This window comes from Perognathus longimembris, chromosome 10 (genome assembly GCF_023159225.1).
Source record: "Perognathus longimembris pacificus isolate PPM17 chromosome 10, ASM2315922v1, whole genome shotgun sequence".
Lineage (NCBI taxonomy): Eukaryota > Metazoa > Chordata > Mammalia > Rodentia > Heteromyidae > Perognathus > Perognathus longimembris.
The window spans coordinates 32,473,035-32,490,623 of NC_063170.1; the positions used below are offsets into that span (position 1 = coordinate 32,473,035).

Sequence of the window (17,589 nt, forward strand, 5' to 3'; positions counted from 1 at the left end):
ACGTGGCCCTTCACAGCCACGCGCTTCTTCTAATCAGCAGAGAGCGACTCACGCCCGTGCGGAAGTGACGCGGTTCCGAGTCCAGTGGGAGCGGTGGGGGTGATGAGGGCACTGGGACAGTGGTAGCGGTTGTGTGAAGATGGAGGTAGGAACCTGGGCGCTGAGGAGGCGGTGAGAGCGCTGCCGCCTCAGTGGAAGCTCAGGCGTGTAGCCCGGCGGAGAGGCGGTTGGCGGGGGGAGGACAGACGGGGTTCGGAGAGGATCTCCGAGTGTCCGGGTCAGGATCCGTGGCTCCAGGCCGACTCCCCCGCCCCCCCCTAACTTGTTCCCGTGTCTTTCTTTGGGTTTCCAGTTTCCCGGAGGAAATGACAATTACCTGACGATCACGGGGCCCTCGCACCCTTTCCTGTCGGGGGCTGAGGTGAGCAAGAGCTGGTGAGGTGGGAGTTGGGAAGTGCGGCGGTGAGCCCGACGCCGAGGCCGAAGACCTGGGTGCTGGTGCTCGGGAAAGGTGGCGGCCGCCCCTGGAGCCTGTGGGGACTCTCTGCTGAAGGCCTGGGATGCTGCTGTCACCAAAACCGGGTTATGAAACAAAGACAGCCAAGTTGAGGAGACTGGGAGGTCCTAGATTGAAAGCCAGTGGGATTGTCCCCATTTCATTAGGCGAAGTACCTACGAGCATAGGTCCCATATGGAGGCAGTCAGGAATGCCTTGAAGGTGGATTCATTCTTGAAATCTCACGGTTTTTGCTTTTAAATTTTCTCCTCTGATAAACGTGGTAACTAGTAACTTTTTTGTACTGGTACTTGAACTCGGGGTATGGGTTCTGCCCCGGAGCTTTTTCTGCTCTCAAGACTGGTGCTCTAACCACCTGAGCCACAGCTCTATTTCCGGCTTTTTTTTAAGTGGACTTTTCTGCCCAAGCATGCGCCAATCGTCGATCCTTAGATGTAGCTAGGATTACAGGCGTTAGCCACCAGACATGGGCTTGTTTTAAAATTTTTTTTTTTTTTTTTTTTTTTTTGCCAGTCCTGGGGCTTGGACTCAGGGCCTGAGCACAGTCCCTGGCTTCTTTTTGCTCAAGGCTAGCACTCTACCACTTGAGCCACAGCACTACTTCTATATATGTGATACTGAGGAATCGAACCCACTAGGCCATATTTCCAGCCCAAGTGACTCAAGTTTGAAAATATTACTTCATGTTTGTGTCACTGTTTTCCCATACATCAAATGGCTGTAATAATAGTTTCTTATGCTGGTATGCCAAAGCATTAATGAATGTGGTAAAGCCCTAAAATACCTGAAAAGGATTTTGTTGAAATACTGTATTACCATAAATACATCATTTGCTTTAGCAAAATGAAAGGTCAGACAAAAATTTCCTACTTTTGAGAACTTCTTAAAACCTGAGCCTTCTACTCTTTTTGAGGATTACCTATGTTTTGCTTAAGTGATGTCACTCATTACCATTTTTTCATACCAAAAATCTTAATTGTTTTTGTACTGACTTACCCTAGAATAAATCCTAACGTTTCATAGATGAGAATTACATTGACAATGAGCAGTTGCTAGGGTTTTCTTTTTTTTTTTTTTGCCAGTCCTGGGCCTTGAACTCAGGGCCTGAGCACTGTCCCTGGCTTCTTTTTGCTCAAGGCTAGCACTCTGCCACTTGAGCCACAGCGCCACTTCTGGCCATTTTCTGTATATGTGGTGCTGGGGAATCGAACCCAGGGCCTCATGTATATGAGACAGGCACTCTTGCCACTAGGCCATATCCCCAGCCCGAGGCAAGCACTCTTGCCACTAGGCCATATCCCCAGCCCAGGTTTTTCTTTTTTTAAAAACTTCTTTCTTACTATTAATAATTTCCTAAGCAAAGGGACATGTGACTCAAATGATTCAATCAAAAGATTGGTAGCTGGGAATGTGGCTTAGTGGTATAGTGCCTGCCTACCATGCATGAAGCCCTAGGTTCAATTCCTCAGTATACATAAACAGAAAGCAGAACATAAACAGAAAAATAAGCAGAAAAATTCAGAAGTGGCACTGTGGCTCAAGTGGTAGTATGCTGGCTTTGAGCAAAAGGAGCTCAGGGACAGCACCCAGGCCTTGATTGTCATCTCGTTGAAATTTCTTATAAGCGAGGTCTTTGTTGTTTAGTTTCATGGTTTGGAATATGAACAATCTGGTCTCTACATGTGTCTTGTAAACTTCACATCAGCTTCATTCTTCTGAAAATACACTTTAAAATTAAATACAAATAGCCTTAAAATTTGTCTCCTTTTATAAACTTGAACATTCTACATTGAGAATATCTACATAAGACACTGGTGTCTTTTTACATCCCCAGCACTGAAGGAAAAAAGAAAGAACCTGGGCACTGGGCTTATGCCTACAATCCTAGCTGCTCAGGAGGCTTAAGTCTGAGGATACTAGTTCCAAGCCAGACTGGGCAGAAAAGCCTGTGAGACTCTCATCTCCAAGAAAAGGGGGTAGAAAGGAAAGCTGGTGGAGTAGCTCAAGAAGTGTAGAGCACCTGGCTAGCAAGTCTTAAGGCCCTGAGTTCAAATCCCAGTAACACTAAACTGCCCACCTAGCTGAAGCCTTGGATCAGTCCTGAGTACCGATATCTAAATTGCCAGTAAGCCTATGGAGACATGTCATCACTCATCAGAGAAATAAATACAAATTATAGTTATGCAGGGTTTGGGGTATGCCTCAGGAGGTAGAGTGATAGCCAGTGAGCGAAATCATGCAGCAGATACCAAGTTTGAGTCCTGGTCTCAGAAGAAGAAGAAAAAACCAAGATACCCAGCAAAATTACTAAAAATTGAAAAATTGACAATTCTAAGAGTTGAATAAGTGGATAATGCAGTTTATGTTGTTGAGGCTATAAGTTAATTCAAGCACTTTGAAACAGCAATGTAATTTAAAGATAAGCATGCCTAAACTATGTGACCCGGGTAAGTCTGTTCTTTGCTATATACATAACAAGAAGTATTGCACTTGTTCATCAAAAATGTGTATGTTTATAGCAACTTTGTTGTTTTAGTCAGTCATGGGCTTGAACTCAGGGCCTGGGTGCTGTCCCTGAGCTATTTATTTCACTTAAGGCTGTCATTCTACCACATTGAACCACAGCTCCACTTCTGGCTTTCTGGTAGTTAATTGGCTATGATTCTCAGGGACTTTCTGCCCTGACTTTGAACTGCAGTCCTCAGATCTCAGCTTCCTGAGTAGCTAGGATTATAGGTGTGAGCCACTGGTGCCCGACTATATAGCTGGGGAAATGTTTCTACTGAAAAATAAATTGGTAGATACTATATGTATTTAACTCACTTTTTTACATCAAATACTTCTGTGAAAATAGATGCTCATTTTTGGATTTTACCGATAATTTTATACTTTATTTGTGATAGCAAAACAGATTTGGTTAACTTGGGTTTATTATAGCATTTGGTTTGCCCTTGCTCTTCTCTTCTTTTGGGGGGTGAGGGTGGAGAACTTACCAGGGCTTAAACTCAGGATTTTGTTCTTGCTAGACTGGCACTCTACTTCTTGAGTCATGTAATTTGACAGTTATATGTGTCAGACTATATGACAAGCCACCTCCAGACCTGCTCTTTGCTGGTATTTTGAAGATGGGAGTCTAGTGGACTTTTCTCCCTGAGCTGTTTTTGAGCTAAGATCCTCAATCTAAAAAATAACCTAGAGAAGAAAGGGCTGGAGGTGTGGTTTAAGTAGCAGAAGGCTCTGAGTTCAAACCCCAGTGCTACTGACTTGCTTATATTCACTATGCTGTGTATTTTTTTTAACAAGTACGCAGATGCCATTTATTTGGTCCATAAGTACAGAATACTTGTTATTTGAGTTTTACAAAACATCAAATATAAATAACCTGAAACTGTTAATGATACACAAAACTGGCTCCTTTAGGCTGTGTATTTGACTGGTAGAATTTAAAGTTTCTGGTTTTTTTGTTTGTTTTTTGTTTTTTTGTTTTGCCAGTCCTGGGGCTTGGACTCAGGGCCTGAGCACTGTCCCTGGCTTCTTTTTGCTCAAGGCTAGCACTCTGCCACTTGAGCCACAGCGCCACTTCAGGCCGTTTTCTGTATATGTGGTGCTGGGGAATTGAACCCAGGGCCTCATGTATACGAGGCAAGCACTCTTGCCACTAGGCCATATCCCCAGCCCCTAGAATTTAAAGTTTCTGTAATTCCATTTATGTAAGATATTGGTGCAAGTGTAAGTTAAAAGCTTTTAAAAATATCATTACAGGGTCTGGGAATATGGCCTAGTGGCAAGAGTGCTTGGCTCATATACATGAAGCCCTAGGTTCGATTCCTCAGCACCACATATATAGAAAAGGCCAGGAGTGGCACGGTGGCTCAAGTTGGCAGAGTGCTAGCCTTGAGCAAAAATAGCCAGAGACAGTCAGTACTCAGGCCCTGAGTTCAAGCCCCAGGACTGGCCAAAAGAAAAAAAAAATATATATATATATATTATTAGAAACAATACATGATGAATAATGGTTATGAAGCAATTATATGTGTCAGGCCACATAAGCTTTTGTGCTCTAGAGCCTATTTATCCTCAGCTGTCCGAGAGGATTACCATTATACTCTTTACTTGATAGAGAGGAAAACTTGTTCCAGGTTATATAATAAACAATACCTGGGAAGAGCCCCGGGTCTTTGTAACACAGCAATCTCTTGCTATTACTTAAACTATTCTATTGCTGCCAATGCCTCCATTTAAAAATTTTTAATTGTTTTTTATTTTTTGGAGGTATTGGGCTTGAAAGGGCGCTTGTGTAACCCCCAAGCTCACCCACTTTAGTTTGTGTATGCACATGTGTGTGCTAGTCCTGGAGCTTGAACTCAGGGCTAAGGTATTGTCCTTGAGCTTTTTTTTGCTCAAGGCTAGTACTCTCTCACTTGAGCTCCAATTTCAGCATTATTGGTGGTTACTTTGAGCCACAATCCTCAGATCTCAGCCTCCTGAGTAGCTAGGGAGCCAAGGGAACCCAACCTCATTTTAGATTTTTAGTATCAAATATAAGTGTTGATCTAGTTGAACTCAAAAGGACAGGATTAGGTCTTTAGCTAGAATTATATATACACACACACACACACACACATATATATATATATATACACTTTTTTTTTTTTTTTTTTTTAGCTCAAGGACATTACCAACTTGAGTTACAGCGCCACTTTTGGCCTTTTCTATATATGTGGTGCCGAGGAATCGAACCTAGGGCTTCATGTATACGAGGCAAGCACTCTTTCCACTAGGCCATATTCCCAGCCCTAGAATAATACTTTTGCATTCTTTTTTTGTTGGTTGTGGGCCTGGGCACTCTCCCTCAGATTTTCAGCTCAAGTCTAATGCTCTACCACTTGAGCCACTGTGCCACTTCCAGTTTTCTGGTGGTTAATTGGAGATAAGAGTCTCACAGACTTTCCTGCCCAAGCTGGCTTTGAACTGAGATCCTCAGATCTCAGCCTCTTGAGTAGCTAGTATTACAGACGTAAACCACCAACACCTAGCTTTTGTCTTTTCTTAAAAGGCTTGGTCCAAGCAAGTTGTGTTCTAGAATCAGTTTGCCTTGCAGCTTTCCAGAAAGGTTTTTCTATTAGCTTTCTCTTAGCATTATTGAGGTTTCCCAAAAATTCTGTATTAAAGGGAATTTTATTTTTGGTTAGCATTATAGTTTTTTTCTTTCCTTTTTCCTTTTTTTTTCTCTGTCTGAGACCAGGACTCAAACTTATCTGTGGCTACTTTCACTCATTGGTTAGTGCTCTACTATCTAGCCATATCTCCATCCCCACCCCCTTTTGTCCCAATATGGGTTATAATCAGGGCCTTGTACTCTCCCTTGTTTTTTTTTTTTTTTTTGCTCTGAGCTAGCACTCTAACACTTGAGTCATGCCAACACTTCTAGCTTTCTAAAACGGGAAACAGTTAATATTTTACAGATGAATAGGAATTTGTGCTTGGTATTGACAATTTTCTATTTTCTTGTTGGTGGTGGTGGTTGTGGGGCTTGAACTCAGGGCCTGGGTGCTGTCCTTGAGCTGCTTTTGCTCGAGGCTAGTGCCCTACCATTTTAGCCAGAGCTCCACTTCTCCCTTTTTGGGTAAGAAAAGTCTCATGGACTTTCTTGCCCACACTGACTTTGAACCCTGATCCACAAATCTCAGCCTCCTGAGTAGCTAGAATTACCAGCATGAGCCACTGGCACCCAGTTTAAGATGCTTATTTGTAAAATAGGTCTTAAGAAATCTGTAGCGATTAGGATTTCAAACTAAAAACCTTCAGTTCTGAACTATGTTCTTCATTTAGCAAAGTCAGGTTCCTTTCTACTAATTTTCCTTTTTTTTTCCCCTACAGACATTCCATACACCAAGCTTAGGTGATGAGGAATTTGAAATCCCACCTATCTCGTTGGATTCTGATCCATCACTGGCTGTCTCTGATGTGGTTGGCCACTTTGATGACCTGGCAGACCCTTCTTCCTCACAGGATGGCAGTTTTTCAGCTCAATATGGAGTCCAGACATTGGACATGCCTGTGGGCATGACTCATGGCTTGATGGAGCAGGGTGGGGGGCTCCTGAGTGGGGGCTTGACCATGGTAAGGGGCAAGACATCAAACTGCCAAGCATCTGTCCAACAGAACTTACTATTATTTGTTTCTTATTCTTACAGATAAAGATTTGCCAACAAAGACTTAATTTTACCTAATTAGGATCTCTGTGAAGCAACTTAAATTTTTTTTTTTTTTTGCCAGCCTTGGGGCTTGGACTTGGGGCCTAAGCTCTGTCCCTGGCTTCTTTTTTTTTTCTTTTTGCCTATCCTGGGGCTTGAACTCAGGGCCTGGGCTTTGTTTCTGAGCTTCTTTTGCTCAAGGATAGCAATCTGCCACTTCAGCCACAGTGCCACTTTCAGCTCTTTCTGTTTTTGTCGTGCTGAGGAATCAAACCCAGGGCTTTGTTCATGGTATGCAAGCACTCTAGCACTAAGCTACATTCCCAGCCCCAGTTTAAATTTTTATAAATGTCCAATGTAAACCCTAAAATGAAAATGATTTGATGCAGTTAAAAAAATACTTTCCCCCTTTTACTACGATCTTCATCATGTACAATTCAAATGTAGAACTGGCACATTAAGGGATTTATTCAAAATTAGTCTGAATCAAAGGCCTTGTACTGTGTTGTCAAAATATCATCACTAGCCCATCTCTACCATTGGTGTTAGCTACTAAATTGCATATGCACTACAGCTTTAAAAATGTTGCTTTAAGGCTGGCTACTGATGGCTCACACCTATATTCCTAGCTACTCAGGAGGCTGAGATCTGAGAATCATAGTTGAAGGCCAGACCAGGCAGAAAAGTCTGTGAGACTCTATCACCTGGAAACCTGGAAGTAGAGCTATGGTTCAAGTAGTAGGGCACTATCCTTGAGCAAAAAGAAATAGAACAGAGGGCTGGGAATATGGCCGAGTGGCAAGAGTGCTTGCCTGGTATACATGAGGTCCTGGGTTCGATTCCTCAGCACCACATATACAGAAAATGGCCAGAAGTGGCGCTGTGGCTCAAGTGGCAGAGTGCTAGCCTTGAGCAAAAAAGAAGGCAGGGACAGTGCTCAGGCCCTGAGTTCACGGCCTAGGACTGGCGAAAAAAAAGAAATAGAACAAAATCAGGAACAGCACCTAAGCCCTGAGTTCAAGGCCCAGGATCAGGACCAAATTGAACCCATTGTTTTACCTGGGTTGCTCATATCTGTAATCCTAGCTACTTAGCAGTCTTAGCTCTGAGGATCACACACAGTTCAAAGCAAAGTCTGAGACTCTTATCTCCAATTAAGCACTCAAAAAAAACTTAAAAGGCTACATGTGGAGCTGCGGCTCAAGTGTTGGAGCATTAGCCTTGAGCACAAAAGCTCTGGGACAGTACCCAGGCCCTAAGTTCAAGCCCCAGAAGTGGCACATACAAAAAAAATACAACATTGTTTTAGTTAGGTGCTGATGACTCATGCTTGTAATCCCACCACTCAGGAGACAGATTTGAGGAAAATGGTCCAAAGCCAGCCCAGGGAGAAATAAGTCCATGAGACTTACTGTATCTCCAATTAACTACCAAAAAGCCAGAGATGGCTAAAGTGCTAACATTGAGGGCAAGCTGTGTGTGTGTGTGTGTGTTGTGTGTTGTGTGTTGTGTGTGTGTTGCAAGTCCTGGGGCTTGGACTCAGGGCCTGAGCACTGTCCCTGGCTTCTTTTTGCTCAAGGCTAGTGTGCTACCACTTGAGCCACAGAGCCACTTTGAGCTTTTTCTATATATATGGTGGTGTGAAATTGAACCCAGGGTTTCATGTATGTGAGGCAAACACTTTACCACTAGGCTATATTCCCAGTCCAATACTATAGTATTTTAAGAGATACAAGTGTAAAGTTTTTCTTTACATCATGTGTTTTCTCCAAGTTAATCTGTTCTACTTATTTTAGATTAGGACTTTGAGTGTAAATTTTGAGTACAAATTAGTGAAACATATCTGTATTTAGAAAAAAACTTCTTGCTATAGCATTTTCTATGTAAGCAGATGTATCTAAAGTTTTAAAGGGTTTAAATGATGACAGAGTCTGGGTAAACAGGATTTACAAGCTATGTGGAATTGTGGGTTGGAGTTTTGTGTATATGTTTCTGTTTTTAATTCATTCTTCTGCTTCCTTCAGGATTTGGACCACTCCATAGGAACTCAGTATAGTGCCAACCCACCTGTTACAATTGATGTACCGATGACAGACATGACATCAGGCTTGATGGGGCATAGCCAGTTGACTACCATTGATCAGTCAGAACTAAGTTCTCAACTTGGTTTGAGCTTAGGGGGTGGTACCATCTTGCCTCCTGCCCAATCACCTGAGGATCGTCTTTCAACCACCCCTTCACCTACTAATTCACTTCATGAGGATGGTGTTGAGGATTTCCGGAGGGTGAGATGCTCCCTGATAAATAATTCCTGCCCTGATGAAGTTCTAGGATAATGCCTTGAGCATACAAATACTAATAATTAGTATCCTTTGCTCCTGCTCGAATACCTTCTCTGATTTTCTCTGAATATTGGGTCCTACCTTTCCAGTTTCTCCCTAACCTCTATTTTTATTGATCCTTCTAATGACTTTCCTAGTGACTGTAAAACTATTGCTTCTATTTGTATTCCATGCATGCTGCTAGTTTCTCCTCATATAAAAATCCTTTTCATGGTTTGCCAGAAATAATACTTCCTTTCTTCAGTCTTTTAATTCCATCTTTTCTCCTCTACAGCAACTTCCCAGCCAGAAGACCGTGGTAGTCGAAGCAGGGAAAAAGCAGAAGGCCCCAAAGAAGAAGAAAAAGAAAGACCCTAATGAGCCTCAGAAACCAGTTTCAGCATATGCTTTATTCTTTCGTGATACACAGGCAGCCATCAAGGGACAGAATCCTAATGCCACATTTGGAGAGGTTTCAAAGATTGTGGCTTCTATGTGGGATAGTCTTGGAGAGGAACAAAAACAGGTGAGCAGATAATGTGAAAATATTGTACCACGAGGATTTCAGAAATTGCTAAGAAAGAAGATAAAAACTAAAGGTTTCTTCTTATGTCTTAATCTGTCAGCTCTTTGTTGATGGCATTCACACATCATATTCTGTAGAAAATCCATTTATTTTGTTCACTTATTTGTTAGTTTTTGTCCTGTTGGGATTAAGCTCAGGCATCCCACATGCTGTCTGTGGTATAACACTGAGCCATGTTACTAGCCCATAAATCCTTTTTTAAATTGTTACTAATATTATTGAAGAAATACTGCATCTTGTCAAAGCTATTATAGCTACCATTTTTCCATTAACTGAGGGTGGAAAGGTCACATAGCTTTTTAAGTAGTAAAGACATACTCCAGCTTCTTTAATTCCAAATCCTAGATGCTTTTTACTAATCCTAGATGTTTCTTGTCATTCCTCCTTTGTCTTCAATTGTTTGGTTGTTAGATTTTCTTTTCTGGACATACTGGAGATTGGGAGTTGAGATTTCATGCTTATTAGGCAGGTACTGCTTGAGCCATACCTTTAACCTGTTTTGTTTTATTTGGTTTGTTTTTGTTGCCAGTCGTGGGGCGTGGACTCAGGGCCTGAGCACTGTCCCTGGCTGCTTCTTTTTTTTTTTTTTTTTTTTTCCCTGGCTGCTTCTTGCTCAAGGCTAGTACTCTGCCTCTTGAGCCACAGCTCCACTTCCAGCTTTTTTCTATATATGTGGTGCTGAGGAATCGAACCCAGGGCTTCATGTATATGAGGCGAGCACTTTACCACTAGGCCATATTCCCAGCCCCCTTTAACCCATTTTGTTCTTTTCCTCTTAAATAGCTAGGATTGTAGGAATAAGCTACCTGTACGCAGATGATTTTTTTCCTAAGCCTTGTTTTTTATTTTCTATGTGTATAAAGTAGGTTATTTTTGGTAAGTTGCATACTGAGGCTAAATATAGAAGTTTAGGTTGAGAATTTTATTTTCTGTTTTAGTGTTTTCTCACTTGATTAGTGTAAACTTGAAAATTAGTTAATCTCCCTAAATTTAATCTAGTTCTTTCTTCCTTCCTTCCTTCCTTCCTTCCTTCCTTCCTTCCTTCCTTCCTTCCCTTTCTTTCTTTCTTTCTTTCTTTCTTTCTTTCTTTCTTTTTTCTTTCTTTCTTTTTCTTTTTCTTTCTATTTCTTTCTTCCTTCCTACTTTCCTTCCTTTCTTTTTTTGCCAGGGACTTGGACTCAAAACCTGAGCACTGTCTGGCATCTTTTTGCTCAAGGCTAGCACTCTACCACTTGAGCAATAGTGCCACATCCAGCTTTTTCTGTTTATGATACTGAGGAATCAAACCCAGGGCTTCGTGCATACTAGGCAAGCATTCTACTGCTAAGCCACATTCCCAGCCCCTAATCTGGATTTTTTTAAAAATGAAACCATGTCTTTAGTCCCAGTTACTTGGAAGGGTAAGGCAGCAAGATCCTTTGAACGTGGTTATTTAAAGCCAGCAACATATTAAGACCCTCTGTAGGTATGGTGGCACACTGTTGTAATCCCAACAGAGATGAATATAATGAAGCCAGCCTGGGATAAGACCTGATTTTAAGAAAGAAGGGGGGCGGGGAGGAATACTGTATTAAAGACTGTCTGAAAGACTGTCTTGATTAGTAGGTCTCTACAGTGATTAGATTGAGATGAATTGTCATTCACTGATGAATAATTATAGAATTAGTCATTTCTAGGACTACCAAAACTTTATAAACAACTTATCTTTCTTACAGGTATATAAGAGGAAAACTGAAGCTGCCAAGAAAGAGTATCTCAAGGCCCTAGCTGCGTATAAAGACAACCAAGAGTGTCAGGTAAGAGGGTCAAGATAGATTCTTACATCAATAAAGATTTTAAAACTGTTTGTTAGCCATTATAGGAAGTGAAAACAGGTCAGGCACCAGGGGCTCAGGCCTATATTCCTAGCTACTCAGGAGACTGAGAACTAAGGATCATGGTTTGAAGCCAGCCTGGGTAGGAAAGTCCTTGAGACTTTTAGCCCCAATTAATTAGCAAAAAAGGAAAAGTGGAGCCATGGCTCAAGTGATAGAACATTAGCCTTGAGCAGAAAAAGCTTAGTGATGGCACTCAGGCCCTGAGTGCAAGCCTCAGAACTGGCAAAAAAACAAAAACAGGTTTATATGTATGGTGGTTATGTGTCTTCTCCTAACTACTCAAGATGTGGAAGTAAGAGAATTGCAACTTGAGGCCAGCCCAGGTAAAAATTAGTAACATGCTGTTTTAAAAATAAGCCAGGGGCTGGGTAGAGTGGTAGAGTACTTGCCTCGCATACATGAAGCCCTGGGTTCGATTCCTCAGTATCACATGTTTAGAAAAAAAAATATGGAGAGAAAAAGAGAGAGAGAGCTGCTTTGTGGCTTTTTACCTTTTTGTTTGTGGGGCTTGAACTCTAGGCCTGGGCACTGTCCCTGAGCTCTTCAGCTAGGGCTCTACCACTTGGTAGTTAATTGGAGATCTTCAGATTTCAGTCTCCTGAGTAGCTACAATTATAGGCATGAGCCACCAGTGCCCTGCAGCTTTTCACCTATTGCTGTAACTCCCTTGATAGGTGAGGGATAACTGTATGCTTATAACCCCAGGGATACTTGGGATCTAGGAGTAGGATGTTGACTTCTAAGGGCTTACCTGAAAAATCACACAAAAAGGACTGGGTTGTGGCTCAAGTGACAGAACTCTGAGGTCCTGGAAACACTGCCCCCACCTCTCATTATCATGTAAACTTTGCCACACAGTCTGAGTTTAGGCATTAGTTCCAATGCTTATTTAGCCAAGGGCTGTACTTAAAGCTGCTCAATAAACCAGTGCTGTCTCTTCTTAGAAAGTAGTTAGAATGAATATGTCCTTCAAGATAGAGGGTATTTTTTTAGTGGCATTCTTTATTTCTTTTCTGTCTCCTTTTTAGGCCACTGTGGAAACAGTAGAATTGGATCCGGTGCCACCATCGCAGACTCCTTCACCACCTCCTGCGACAGCTGTTGACCCAGCGTCTCCAGCACCAGCCTCCTCTGAGTCCCCTGCCCTGTCCCCTTGCATTGTTGTTAACTCTACTCTTTCATCCTATGTAGCAAACCAGGCACCTTCTGGGCCTGGGGGTCAGCCCAATATTACCAAATTGATTATTACCAAACAGATGTTGCCCTCTTCTATTACTATGTCTCAAGGAGGGATGGTTACTGTTATTCCAGCCACAATGGTGACCTCCCGGGGGCTCCAACTAGGCCAAACAAGTACCGCTACCATCCAGCCCAGCCAACAAGCCCAGATTGTCACTAGATCAGTGTTGCAGGCAGCTGCTGCTGCTGCTGCTTCTATGCAACTGCCGCCACCCCGTCTACAGCCCCCTCCATTACAACAGATGCCTCAGCCCCCAACTCAGCAGCAAGTTACCATTCTGCAGCAGCCTCCTCCACTTCAGGCCATGCAACAGCCTCCGCCTCAAAAAGTCCGAATCAACTTACAGCAACAGCCACCTCCTCTGCAGAGCAAGATTGTGCCTCCACCCACTCTGAAAATACAGACTACCTTGGTCCCTCCAGCTGTAGAAAACAGTCCTGAGCGGCCTATGAACAGCAGTCCTGAGGCCCATACAGTGGAAGCAACCTCTCCTGAGACAATCTGTGAGATGATCACAGATGTAGTTCCTGAGGTGAGTCTGTATTTGACTTTTGTGTAGACTAGTAGAGTTCTATAGGGGCATTATGTGTTTTATTTAATTTTTTGTGTGTGCCAATACTGCTGCTTGAATTCAGGGCATAAGCACTGTTGCTGAACTTTTTTGCTCAAGGCTGGAACTCTACCACTTGAGTTGCTTCTACCTCTTGAACTTCTGTACTGGCCTTTTGGCAATTCATTGGAGATGAGTCTCACAAACCTTGCCTAGGCTGGCTTCTCACTCTTCTAAGTAGCTAGGATTACAGGCATGAGCCACCTACAGACAAAGAGCATTTTTAAAAAACATAGGGGTGATTAGTAATTAACCAGGAGTGGGCTAAAACATTCTGACAACAGTTTCAACAGTGACTTCTCTTTGGGGTACAATGAAAGGCTTCTTGTTCAAAAATACTCCCCTCCTCCCAGTCTTGGGGCTTGAACTTAGGGCCTGGGCTGTGTCCCTGAGCTTCTTTTGCTCAAGGCTAGCACTCTACCACCTGAGCCACAGCACCACTTCCATCTTTTTCTCTCTTTTTTTTTGTTTTGTTTGTTTTTGGCCAGTCCTGGGGCCTGGACTCAGGGCCTGAGACCTGTCCCTGGCTTCTTTTTGCTCAAGGCTAGCACTCTGCCACTTGAGCCACAGCGCCACTTATGGCCATTTTCTGTATATGTGGTGCTGGAGAATTGAACCCAGGGCCTCATGTATACGAGGCAAGCACTCTTGTCACTAGGCCATATCCCCAGCCCCTCTTTTTCTCTTTATGTCAGGGCTTCATGCATGCTAGGCAAGTGTCTACCACCAAGCCACATTCCCAGCCCCTCAAGAATATTTAACTAGCCTGGCTAGCTTGATGGTTTTAATAAGGTGGGTTCTATTTTTTTCTACCAAAGGCCATTTGGACATTTATAACAAGCAGCATGCATGTTGTGTACCAAATGATTCTGTGGGCCTTACATGGTGTTTCCCACCTGTTTTAAATATTGTGTTGGGAGATAGATCAGTATCATTACATTTTTTAGAAGAGACATTAAATGCCAGTTATTACTGGGTACCAGTGGCTCACACCTGTAATCCTATGTACTCCAGATGCTGAGATCCAGAGGATTTGAAGCCAGCTTTGAGCATACTTTATTAAATTCCATCTCAAAATAACCAGCAAAATTGGCAAGTGTCTGCATGTCATTCTGGTTTTTTTGTATGTGTTTTTTGTTTTTGTTTTTGTTTTTTGCCAGTCCTGGGCTTTGGACTCAGGGCCTGAGCACTGTCCCTGGCTCCTTTTTGCTCAAGGCTAGCACTCTGCCACTTGAGCCACAGCGCCACTTCTGGCCATTTTCTATATATGTGGTGCTGAGGAATTGAACCCAGGATTTCATGTATACAAGGCAAGCACTCTTGCCACTAGGCCATATTCCCAGCCTGCATGTCATTCTGTACTTAGCAGACCTCTAATGGTGGGTAGCAAGAACTGACCTATGCTGTAATAACAAGTAATAACTTGTTACTCCATTGGATATCAGAGATTGACTACATAGCTGGCTAAGCAGGTAGCAATCTAATTCATCCTTGTTACTTTCTTCCTGTCACAGGTTGAGTCTCCTTCTCAAATGGATGTTGAATTGGTGAGTGGGTCTCCTGTGACACTTTCACCACAGCCTCGGTGTGTGAGGTCTGGTTGTGAGAACCCTCCTGTTGTGAGTAAGGACTGGGACAATGAATACTGCAGCAGTGAGTGTGTAGTGAAACACTGCAGGTAAGTTTACTGTTCCTTTACAATTCTGGAATTAGTAACTGTTAGAAAACAGGGCAAACTTGAGCCATATAAGCTGTATAGTCTTAGGTAGTATAGGTTGCTGTGTATATAATAGTCTGGGTGAAGAGGCTCCTCAAAAAGAGAATTTAAATTTAGGACTAGGGATGTAGCTGAGTTCTAAGAGGGCCTACCTTGCATGTGTGAAGGCCTGGGTTCAATTCCCATTGGAAAAAACAATTTACATTTGACACCTATCCAGAGGATGTAATTAGCAGTTCACACTTCATCTACATATCTCTGTACATTTGTTAAAAATAAATAGAGGCTCAAACATAGTAGGTCACACATGCAATCCCAGCTTCTCAAGAGGAAGAGATTGGCAGAATCATGCTTCAAAGCCAGGCTAGAAAAAGTTAGGAAGACTCCACACAGGGGCACATTTCTGTGATCCCAGCTATGTGGGAAACGTAAATAGGAGGAGGCCAGCTCTTTTACACCAAATCACTAGACCTCCCTAAAAAACAACTAGAAAAACAGGGGGTAGAGGAGCTGGAGCTCTGGCTTAAGGGGTTAAGGGATATGGCACTTGCCTATTAAGCCTAAGTTCTTGAGTTCAAATGCCAGTACAGCCAAAAAAAAAAAAGATAAACTGTTAATGTGATTAGCTTTTCAATCATTAGTGCAAAGTCAGACCACTTAAGAAATCAGACATTGTAGAATGGTTAAGTGTAAAGCAGCATAATAACATGCTTGAGAGTATATGGGATAAGAAGTGAACATTTTTCCCTTCAAAAATTTTATTGGGGGCTGGGAATGTGGCGTAGTGGCAAGAGTGCTTGCCTCATATACATGAAGCCCTGGGTTCGATTCCTCAGCACCATATATATAGAAAATGGCCAGAAGTGGCACTGTGGCTCAAGTGGCAGAGTGGTAGCCTTGAGCAAAAAAGAAGCTAGGGACAGTGCTCAGGCTCTGAGTTCAAGGCCCAGCACTGGCCAAAAAAGAACAAGAAAAAAATTTAATTGGGAATTACCCATCTCCATGAAATACCTCATTTTTATATCCTCCTCCAGTTCCTCTATAGTAGGTTGGCATCTCTTCTTTGTGTGACTTAGTTTTTAAGTAACTCACTATGGAGATGGTAGGAAATTATTTGAGTACTTGTTTGAGTGAAGAATGTACTTAAGACTAATCTAAATTTATCTTTCTTAGGGATGTCTTCTTGGCCTGGGTGGCCTCTAGAAATCCAAACACTGTGGTGTTTGTGAAATAGGCTCTCCTGTTCTCCAAGCCACTGGAGATTCACCTGCTGGAGCCACGTCCAGAGCCTGTTTCTGAAGCACAAGCCTCTGGTAGTGCCTGATCACAATCCGAGATTTTGCTGCAAGCTTCCCGTGTTCCTGCTTTTGGCAGTGGCCAGGCTATGGGGCGGGCCACTGAGTTTGCTGTAATCTGGAATTGCTTTTTACTTTCAGAAGAAATACCAGGATTATAATAGAGGAAAGAGTAAAGGGAGTATAGACAAGCAAATCATGGGGATGGTAGGGCTGGTGGTGGAGGTTGAGGAAATTTGCTGGTATAATTTTGATAGGACTTGCCTAAAATATTATTAAAATGATGGGAAAGTACTCAGCTTTGATCTAGGTGGAAACACCATTCTGTGCATCCATTTTAAAACAGGGTAGGAGGAGTAGGGGGGTATAGCTCAGTTGTAGGCAGGCCCTGGGTTTAATCCCCAGTAACAGAGTAAGATCAAAAGATTGTATTAAAGATTCCCTCTTAAAACAAACAGAACTATTACTATCATCAGTATTCTGCTTTTAAGAACAAAGGTTTTCAACACAAGTATACACATTGGGCTGTGGAGAAGTTATTATTTGTTGTCAGTTTCCAAGTATAAGAGAAGTCTACACCCTTACATTATTATAAGAGGTTTTACCAAAGTCTAAAGATGTACTGTATTTGATGAAATAGCTTTTAAAAGATGGCTCTAAGGTTTTTTTCATTTAGTCCAGTTTTAATGCTCTAGGCACTAAAATAAGCTTATTTAGCCAAAAGTTAGCTTATTTGATTTTCCTTAGAAATAAGCTACAAGCTGATGGACGTGGCAAAGTCACATAGCTGTAACAATTAGTGAGATTTTTAGAACATTATAGTCTTAATGGTAATAATCTTAATTGAAAGTTCAATTCTCAAAAATGCTTTCCTAGAGAATACCCTGATTCTTAATCAACGGTGTTCCTGTATTACTAATTCTAATCATCTTGATCCTGTGTAGTCCTGGGTTTTACTTATTTTTGAGGTCTAAGACTAGGACTTGAACTCAGTACCTGACACTTCACCTATTGGTTGGTACTCTACCAACTGAACCACACTTCCAGCCCCTCTAGTCTTGTTTTTTTGCCAGTCCTGGGGCTTGAACTCGGGGCCTGAGCACTGTTCCTGGCTTCTTCTTGCTCAAGGCTAGGACTCTATCACTTGAGCCACAGCACCACTTCCAGCTTTTTCTATATATGTGGTGCTAAGGAATCAAACCCAGGGCTTCATGTATATGAGGCGAGCA

At 42.4% G+C, this 17,589-nt stretch overlaps 1 protein-coding gene across 1 annotated transcript; it reads left to right on the forward strand.

Annotated features, from left to right (window-relative positions):
* Nucleotides 1-7: 7 nt before the first annotated feature.
* Tox4 (TOX high mobility group box family member 4) lies at nucleotides 8-16,832 on the forward strand. The gene is made up of 9 exons (XM_048355758.1): nucleotides 8-145; nucleotides 353-421; nucleotides 6,398-6,640; nucleotides 8,739-8,999; nucleotides 9,331-9,561; nucleotides 11,337-11,417; nucleotides 12,527-13,270; nucleotides 14,863-15,026; nucleotides 16,239-16,832. Exons 1-9 carry the CDS (start codon nucleotides 140-142, stop codon nucleotides 16,297-16,299), a joined length of 1,860 nt encoding a protein of 619 aa, XP_048211715.1. The 5' UTR covers nucleotides 8-139; the 3' UTR covers nucleotides 16,300-16,832.
* Nucleotides 16,833-17,589: the final 757 nt, after the last annotated feature.

Coding starts and splice junctions, on each gene's coding strand:
- Tox4 (XM_048355758.1), top strand. Junction 422..6,397: donor CTTTCCTGTCGGGGGCTGAG/GTGAGCAAGAGC, acceptor TTTCCCCTACAG/ACATTCCATACACCAAGCTT. Junction 15,027..16,238: donor TGTGTAGTGAAACACTGCAG/GTAAGTTTACTG, acceptor TATCTTTCTTAG/GGATGTCTTCTTGGCCTGGG.